Here is a 10,238-nt window from a genome sequence, read left to right as displayed (position 1 = left end):
ATGTTGAACCAACACTAGTTCATAATCCTACCCTCGGCGGCAAGCCAATAAAAACAACCAAAATATTGCTCTCACCATTCAACAGATAATTTTTAGCATGACTTCTTCATGACATCCAGACTAGAAAACAAAGCAGCGTGGAGCCCTACTGTAAATGTACCTCTAAAGTTCTGGCTGTAAACTCCATGAGGCCAGTTTCAGTTTGATGATGATATACCAAGTAAAACTGGAGACAAGCTCAAATAGATTTAGTATAAAATGATAGAACTGGATGTAACCCTCTTATATGTTAGATTTGACACCTTTGTTCACATTTGCAACATTTAAAATTCTTTATTGAGCATGATAGTGTTTTGAAAGTAAAAAAAAGATTCAAAATCACATTTTATGTTGGACTAAAGGACTAAAAAAGACACAAAACGACCAAAAAAGACACAAAATTACTTTTAAAAAAAAGACGCAAAATGACTAAAAAAAAAAACACAAAATGACCAAAAACGACACAAAAAGACACAAAATGGCTAAAAAAAAAGACTCAAAATGACAACAAAAAAAAGACAAAAAGACACAAAATTACTAAAAAAGGACACAAAAAGACACAAAATGACAAAATAAAACCCCACAAAATCACCAAAAAAGACACAAAAAGACAAAATGACAAAAAAAAAGACTCAAAATTACAAAAAAAAACAAGACAAAAAGACACAAAATGACTAAAAAAGACACAAAATGAGAAAACAAAATGACGGGGGAAAAAAAGACACAAAATGACCAAAAAAGACACAAAATAACTTAAAAATCAACAACAAAATGACCAAAATTGTTATGCTAAACACACAAGACACAAATAACATAGAATCACACTAGAATAAAAACCAAAGTTGGATGACAGGATCACACACAATCACAAGATCACATTTATGTTGGTTTTTCTTTGGTTCTTTTTGGTTCAAGATGTTAATCCAGTAAGTCAGAATAAAAAATAAATTATTATAGGTCATATAGGTGAGGTTGTGTTGGAAAAAAATATACCAACATGTCATTTAAACATTCTTTAAGTGGTGTATACAGGCAGGATGAAAAGGATTCAAAAATTGACAAAATAGCCCAAAAAGACTCCATAGAGTTCATGTGTGTATGTGGGTGAAACAGTGCCTGAAGGTTTCTTCTGTTATTGTCCTGCTGATCGAAACCTATCTATTCATTCTGAACGTAATGGGTTTTATCTTACACATTTGATGCAGGTGACTGAAAGCCAACACCTGTGACAAATCCAGCCTTTATTTAACAGGTGAATCATGGCGACAGTATAGAGGTGGCTTCTTTGTTCCAGTGTCAGTGTGAACCTTCCCTGCTTGTCGACCTCAACACCTGAGATATCTCTGCTATGTTCAGCATCCCAGAAATGTTTGTGGCTCTTTGCTGAAACACTTTGAGGATCATGGTGCCAGCTCTTGGATGATAGGTGGAATATCTTGTTCTGAGCCTGAGTTATTGGCAGAACAAAATGTAAGAGTGTCGCTTAAATGAAGTTCTCTCTTTGATCATCCAGCTGACATCTTTAATATGTCAATTAAAGGGCAACCATGCATGAATCACCACACAGACAACTTTTAGATGCAAATACAAGTTATTAATCGATTGAATCAGAGTGTTTCTGTGTGTGTGAATATACATAAATACAGTCTACTGAGACAATATTGAGATAAGTTGTTCCCAACCGTTGTGGTTTTGATGAAGAAATGTCTACTTGTGACCAATATCACAGTTTTATGCCTTAGTGATGAAAATTATTTATTCTCAGATTGTTTCATTTGAAGGTTTTGGGGCTCCTCAAGACATGATTCTATCTTGTATTTCACAGGAAAAGTAGACATTAGATAAATATTTAAGTTAATTATTCTGCCATACAAAGCCTAACTGCGGTAACTACACAAAGGGTAAAAATGAGAAAAACTGCTTTAAAGTAACGTTTTTAAATTGGCCAGCCAAATGGATTATAGGTAGCTAACTGATATGACACTTATTTCTACCTGTATTGATGATGTCGTTTTTATGCTAAAAAATCATGACGATTTATTTGACCTTTGACCCCAAAAATCTCAGGAACTCAGGAACATTGACTCACTCCCCCATTTCAAATCACAACTCAAAACACATCTGTTCAAAACTGCTTATTCCCTCTGATCACAATTACCCTGTCCAATCTATCTTTTGTATTGTATTGTTATTAATTCTGTGTATTTTATTGTATTTTATTGCTGAATCTTTTCTATCTTTTTTTGTACGGTGTCCTTGATTGCCAAGAAAGGCGCCTCCAAATAAAATGTATTATTATTGTTATTGTTATTATTATTATTATTATTAAAAATGTAGTTACTGCACTCTGGTTTTGCATTGCTGTAAAGGGTTCTAATAGTAATGCATGTTTTGATTTGGATTTTGTACTTACTGCAATTTTTATATCATTATTTCTCTGAATTAAAAGCAAAATTGAAATCTAAAACTTGGTCACAAGATAAAACAGATATCAAGGAGTTCATTTTTAGTTATAACTCAATTTTTTTTAGTTACTGCAGTTAGTCTTTGTGGGGCAGAATTATTATAAGAGGTGATACTTATAGGATCTATAAGTTGATGGTAATTTCAAGTTGAATACATCTTTAACTTGTGCTAACTTGTACTTGGTCATAATATTATGCCTTGAACTTTCTCATATGTATATGTTAGCCAGAAAAGCACCCTGGCTTGCATGGTGCAAAATGCAATACGGCATCCAGGTAATCCCTGCAAATTATTGTGATAACAACAATAACTATTGTGTTCATACACCATTACAGATTGAATTATTGTAGATGATCCTCAGCCCAAAATCAAAAATTCAATTTGAAATGGATTTACACAAAAATTAAGTTTGATTTCACAGCCTGGACAAAACTCCACACAATGGACACGGGTTGGCATGAGTATAAAATAAGGTTAATTAAGTATTCAGATACTTTACTTAAATAAAAGTACTAATAAAACACTGGGAATACTTTGTTACAAGTGAACATTCTGTGTTGAAGATGTTACTTAATAAAGGTATGTAACTATTATTACAAAATACTCAATGGAGAAAATCAAATCATTTATTTGATTAATTCCTGCTCATCAACTCATTGATTAATGGTTCCAGCTGTACTTTACATTTTCATAGATGTCTCAATAAAAACATTTAAATAACCTGAAAAGTGTCTCAAGCTGTCAGATTCGTGTTGTTTAGAGAAAAAAAAGTATAATATTTCCCTTAACAATGTTCCAGATCTGGAACCTACATTTACAAATTCATTATAATGTTATACATAGGGTCTATTTAACTCCTAGGAGGCTTCATTTGATCAAGGTTATTAATGATCCTAAACTGTAAAAAATGTTTGTAGAAATTACAGTAAAACACTGTCAAATTGCATCAGAAATAGGTTGTAAAATTAAACATTGTACATCACCGTAGTGATACTTTTAATTACTGTAAATCAAAGAATATCATAAAACTTTAAATTCTACCGCCATAAACTGTAGAAAACACAGTTTTGCTGTAAAAATATAAAATTTTCATGCAAAGTTAATGGAGAAATACCACGATGAAACAATTATCCTAAAAGTAATGGGATTATTCAGTATAAATTACAGTTTTTGCTGATATTTACATTTACATACGCTCACTGTATTTTTTACGGTGATGTTCTGGCAACCACAGCTGCCGGTATTTTACCGTAAATTAAACAGATTTTTTTTTTTACAGTGTACTTGTACTTTCTGTTCTTCTAAAGTGATGAGCACTTTTTTACCATATGTTTTGGAAGTGTACCCCAGTAACTGAATTTTGGAAGATGTTTGCCTTTAACCTGTTACTATTCAGAGCCCAAGCATGTTAGGATCACATGTCGGGAAGTTGTTGAAAAAAGTTGCAAAGTTAGGCTATTTTGGCGATTTTCAAAACGGTCATGTGATCTCCAATGTCATGCTGTCTCAATGAAAATGGTCTCTCTGTGTTTCCACAAGTCTCTCTTTACATACATGCCTACTCAGTTTAAGGGAAAAACCACATAGTTTTTCTCATGTATCAAAAAAATTGCCAATTCCGCCTACTGTATTTGAATATTTGTGCATACTGAGATCCCTAAACAGGCTTTGAATTACATAAACTGGGTATCAGTGGAAAGCTGAGACTCTTGTGGATTCAATGAGTCCAGTCTTCTTCATGTGGGATGATGTTAGTCATCAGTAGTAGCCAGTTCATTGCAGTGAGGACATTTCTTGAATCTCAACCTCAGTGTATAAAATGAGCTGCTGTGACCTCACAGCCTCATGAAACTTTACAACCACAAACTAGAGACCTAGAGCATTCAGAGGATGTGCAGCTTTCCTAGGTTTATTGACAATAAGGGGAAAAATACAGAAATCTCCAAAATGAGTGTAGCAAATGGTATCGACCCAAAAATTGCTGCAACAACTTATGGGACATAGTTTAATATGGACTGGACTTTAGAAAGCATACCCATATGTTATGACCCTGACCCGGTTATGACCACGAGGAAAGCTCATCCTCTGAATGCTCTAGGTCTCTAGTTTGTGGTTGTAAAGTTTCATGATGCTGTGATCATCCTAGAGGTCCCAGCAGCTCATTTTATACACTGAGGTTGAGATTCAAGAAATGTCCTCACTGCAATGAACTGGCTACTACTGATGACTCACATCATCCCACATGAAGAAGACTGGACTCATTGAATCCACAAGAGTCTCAGCTTTCCACTGATACCCAGTTTATGTGATTAAAAGCCTGTTTAGGGACCTCAGTATGCACAAATATTCAAATACAGTGGGCGGAAATTGCAAATTTGTGCTACATGAGAAATGTGTTTTTGCCTCAAACTGCATGTTATCAGCATAGTAGGTATGTACGTTAAGAGAAGACTTGTGGGAAAACAGATTTTTTTTTTACTTTATTGAGAAATTCAAATACAGCCAAAACATTAATGTCGGATGGAACAAACAAAGTCTGGCATCACAAAATTGAAAATAAATAAATATGAGACAAAGTGAATGAAGTGCATAAGTCAGTGTAGGTGTACATTAAACAGAATAATAAAAATAATTACATTTAAAGGGAAGGAGGGGGAAAATAGATAAAGAAAGAAAGAAAGAAAGAAAGAAAGAAAGAAAGAAAGAAAGAAAGAAAAAGGCATGACATATTACATATCTCCAAATATTTCTTGAATAATTGTGGGAACACAGAGCCTATTTTCATTTACATAGCATGACGTCAGAGGTCACATGACGTCAGAGGTCACATGACCACTCTTTAGATTCCTTATATACTCTAGTTTCATATGATACCATTATATTTAGTATACTCCTAGCCTGCAAACAGCCTCCGGGAAAAAATGGGGCGTATCACCACTTATCACTTCTGAATAGTAATTTAATAGTCTTCTACTTCTTCTTCTTCTTCTTCTTCTGATCGACCAATCAGAGAGAGGGGGCGGGGCTTAGCGTCCTGGCTGCTGCAGACTTTGAATCGCGTCCAGCTGTGAGTGGGTTTCCTCTGCAGGCCTCCAACTCAACATGTCTCAGCAATCTGGAGGTTTTACTCCGTGATTTAGTCACGTTTTTATAGTTGCACTCTGTCTGAACAATGTGCTGCAACACAACCTCAGGTAAGAATGATTATTAGTAACACTGAAGCTCATTACAGCTTGTCAACAAACTCCTTAAGCCTCTATGGTACGCATTATGATGCCAGTTAGGAAAAAATGTTTGGAGTGTTTTTGTTTTTTTTGTCTTAAAATAGACGAAGTAAACATAATCTGAAGAATTTTATAATCTATTTTTTGGGGGAAGTCTTTGGGGTTTGTTGCCATGTGTGGAAATTATAAGCAAATAAGACATGTAAAGTTCACTATAATAGTAGACTATGGCCTAAAGAGGATAGTAATAGCCTGAACTGTAACCAACATCAAATATATGTTTGATTGTAAAGATCAGAACAAAATTATGATGAATGGTATGCTTTTGAACATTAAATATATAAACACACAATACCAGTATCTCATGCTGCCATGCTGATTCCATAATGGTTCATTTTTCTCTTGAGGCAACATAGCAAATTTTCCATAATTTAATTAAAAAATAAATTTTATGAAACTGTTAGAAATGAAGGTTTACTCACCTATTAGTAGGAATATATTTTTTCCAGATATTTTTTGTAAAAAGGGCCACGAAATGACGTTTTGAGTGTTTTTTTGTGGCGCAAAATGGCAAACCTGTTTCCTTTGGAAAAAGTCTGCAAAATAGGGTTTCAATATGGCCTCCTGGAGGTCATGTGACAAATTAAAGCATTGCTATTGGTTCCCTATACTCTTCCCTCTTTTTTTAAAAAGTATTGCATCACTCAAAAACATACATTGTAGAAATCTGATAGGCCAAAAACACCGTACCATAGAGGGTTAACCCTTAATAGAGCACTCGTTGAAATACTTGCAAATTCCAAATTTCAACCCTAGAGAATATTGGAGGATATTACATACAGCCAGAATGTGTAAAAAAAAAAACCATACAGACCCGGGGGAGGGGGGTAATATGTTATGAAATAAATTTACGGGGTTAAAGTGGCAAATCTATGAGAAAAAACATGCAGATTTATGAGATTTAAAGTGGTGAATCTGCGAGAAAAAAGCTACTTTTTTTCTCGTAAATCTGACTTTTTTCTCGCAGATTTGCCACTTTAAATCTCTTAAATCTGCAACTTTTTTTCTTGTACATTTGCCACTTTAATCAAATAAATTTGAAGTTCCCAAATAATGGTTCTTCGCCCGATAAAGGGTTAATATCATCAGCCAGTTGAGTTAAAAGTAGCCAGAAACATCATGTGGGTTGGTCTGCATTGTAAAAATCTCTATGTGGTCTTCAGTGTGTGTATCCCTCTGCGGTGGGGGGTGAAAATGAGGGCAGAGAGTGTATGCTTTATTCTAATGAGGAAGTTAGTGAGCTGGAATGATTGGATGGGAAATCAAAGTGGAGCATAATTATATATCACAGTGTGGCCAACCAGGAAGCAGGCCAATGCAACACTCACACTCACAGGCACGCAGAAACATGCGCGGGGAGCATCATCCACCCACAAACACAAAGAACAATCAGTCCTCAGTGATAAATGCCAGAGTCTCTTCCTTCCAACTTTCACACATGAATATTGTGAGTGGACAAACAGAGCTCTGCACACTGTCTTCATCGGGATTCAAGAGATGCAACATTACGGTTAAGTAACTATATATTTCTTCAACAATTGTGTTTAAAATATGTTTGGAGTGCTAAGATATTTTGATTTGTATTGGGGATGCTGTGGAGGAAACACTGTTGTCAATGGTTAAGGTTGTGTTAAGAATATGTGAATGTTGTGGATTTTGCACCATTTTTAATTATTTTATGATGATATTGAGCATTGACTGAAATGTTTTACTCTGTGTCTTGTCACAGTTTTCATATTTTTGATTGAATCTTCTCATGATATGCACATTTTGCAGCCATTTGTATTAACAGTTACACAATTCAAATGAATATAATCTACATTATGTAAAGCATGTGCATGAGTGACAGTCATTTCTATCATTTTTTTTGGAAACACAGATTGTTTCCAGAGTATTACTTAATCAGTTTAGACAAAATAACTGTTTGCATGTCAGTTTAGAGCTTTAAATGCTGTCATTTGTTAGGAAGCGGATTCATTGAATTAACATTGTGTGTTATTCTACTGCTTGGACTTAAAAAGTAAAAACCCTGCCCTAGCATGACAAATCTAATCAATTTATTTATGCTGAAATTCAACTAAAACTAACAAAATAAAAAACATTTTTGGACTAATCTGATCTAATGAAATTCAAATGTTTAAGAACACAAGTGCAGCTGATTTTACAGTGAGAGTTAATGTTGCAGTAAGAGTTATGGACAACATTTTTGGCTGTGTTGTAAGTTAAATAACCTAACCTCCTGTCCATCCACAGTCTTGAAAATACAGCATTAAAATAGACGACCAACACGTTCCTCGCTCACATGCTTCAATCTGTGCGACTAAGATAGCCTCCTCTTTTCTCTTTCTCCCCACTATTTTTCATGTTACTTACACTATACAGAAATATACATCTTTTACCCATCAAACTTTTAGGAAAAAAGAAAGAAAGAAAATTAAGCTTAGCATTAGATCTAATGAAATTCAAATGTTTAAGAACATTTGAATTATTGAGGTTTAAAAAGTGTATCCAGCAGACATAGATAGATAGATAGATAGATAGATAGATAGATTGATTACTTTATTCATCCCCGAAGGGAAATTAGGTTGTCACAGCAGTCCAGTATTGAAGTACAATAAAATACAATAGAATAAGATACTGAGGTAGCATAAATATAAACAGCAATAGAAAAAAAACACAGAATAGAACAAGGACACTTAAGAAGTTAAAAAAAAACCTTTTTTGACACTTCTTTGAAAATAACAAAATTAAAAGGAAATACAGAGTGAGGGACTGTGTCTAATGTTTTCATGTTCTCTGTCTTGGCGTAGATGAGGCAGCAGGTGTGGGAGAGCTCTGAAGAAGTGTGTGTGGGCCTGTAAGCGTGACAGGGAGCGGGAGATGAGGACCACTATTCCTGTGTGTGGGGGCGGTGGTGGAGGGGAGTCCCGCGGCCTCCGCAGCAAGGTGGGCAGGATGAAGAAGCTGCTGTGGCTCAGACCGAGTCATTGCGTGGACGTCCACATGGACACGGAGCCCGGCGTTTGGCTCACCAGCTTCCACTCTCTGGACACTGATGGACAACACAAGGTGAGTCACAGCACGCTGCAGAAAACATGAAGCTCACGAAGTGTTTTCTTCTTATATTTAGCAATAGTATCTTAATTATATTGTTTTGAGTATAATTTACCTACTGACCATAGCTGTATGTGCTTATTTAACCCTTTGATGCACAACATGGGCCGAAAGCAGGGGTCTCAAACTCAAATTACCTGGGGGCCCTGACAAAAAATTACAAAAAAAAGACTAAATAACTAAATTACTTAAAGACACAAAATGACCAAAAAAAGACACAAAATGACCAAAAAAAGATACAAAATGACAGAAAAAAAACCTAAATTACTTAAAAAAGACACAAAATGACCACAAAAGACACAAAATGACCAAAAAAAGACACAAAAGGACTAAAGAAAAGACACAAAATAACCAAAAAAGACACAAAATGACTCAAGAAAAGACACAAAATGACCAAAATAAGATACAAAATGACCAAAAAAAGACACAAAATGACAAAAAAAAAGACACAAAATGACAAAAAAGACACAATTACCAAAACAAGACACAAAAAAAGTAATTAAAGGGACCTTCCACACACAACACGGTAAAGTGCCATTCATATAAAACTCACATTAAACTTTCATATCAAGGTGGGGGCCACAAAATATCGTCACGAGGGCCGCAATTGGCCCGCGGGCCGCGAGTTTGAGACCCATGATATAAAGTGACCTGACAGTTTTTATGTTCTATATCTTTGCAATAAATATTTTTTATCATTCAGTATTCTAGGTTTTCCTAAATTAGTTTTTTTTTTTATCATCATACATCCTAATTGTAATGTTTTCCTTTATTCATTTTTGAATAAAATCCTTTTTTGTGTCACTACCCTTCTAGTGCACAACATGGGTCAAAAATGACCCATATCCATTTTTTTTTAGCTAAGTAGCTTGCTAAGCTAACTACTTAGATAACTTCTTGGCTAAGTAGTTAGCTTAGCAAGCTACTTAGCCAAGTAGTTAGCTATGTAATGATTCAAAAAGTGTTTTTCTTCATAAAGTATGAGAGGCAAAATGGAAATAATGATCTGTTGTTATCAAAAACAAGATATTTAAAGAATACTTGGAATATTCAATCATAAAATAAGTTGATATCAAAAGATAGAGCACAGAAACACACAGCAGCATTAAATAACATGGGGAATGAATGCAGGTCATTTTGGACCCATGCTGTCCATTAGAAGGGGTGTCAATATGTTGTGCATCAAAGGGTTAATTATTACTACTATTATTATTATTATTACTATTATTATTATTATGTGCACTGCAAAAAACAATTGACAAAAAAACAAGGGATAAATAAGTTTAAAAACATGCTCGAAACAACTAAAATTATCTGCCAGTGCAGTAAGTAAAT

The 10,238-nt window shown here is 34.6% G+C and overlaps 1 protein-coding gene across 1 annotated transcript in view; it reads left to right on the top strand.

Moving 5' to 3' along the window:
• The first annotated feature begins 5,533 nt into the window (after window positions 1-5,533).
• The window catches only part of rgl3a (ral guanine nucleotide dissociation stimulator-like 3a), a 35,058-nt gene continuing 30,353 nt past the window's right edge, over window positions 5,534-10,238 (top strand). The window contains exons 1-2 of the mRNA XM_059334569.1: window positions 5,534-5,699; window positions 8,600-8,858. Coding sequence (XP_059190552.1) covers window positions 8,670-8,858 — 189 coding nt within the window. The 5' untranslated portion in view covers window positions 5,534-5,699; window positions 8,600-8,669. The remainder of the gene's footprint in view (window positions 5,700-8,599; window positions 8,859-10,238) is intronic.

The sequence above is a fragment of the Centropristis striata genome, chromosome 1, assembly GCF_030273125.1.
Source record: "Centropristis striata isolate RG_2023a ecotype Rhode Island chromosome 1, C.striata_1.0, whole genome shotgun sequence".
NCBI classification, from domain to species: Eukaryota; Metazoa; Chordata; class Actinopteri; order Perciformes; family Serranidae; genus Centropristis; species Centropristis striata.
The sequence above is the reverse complement of the archived record's forward strand: the minus strand, read 5'-3'. Positions and strand labels throughout refer to the sequence as shown.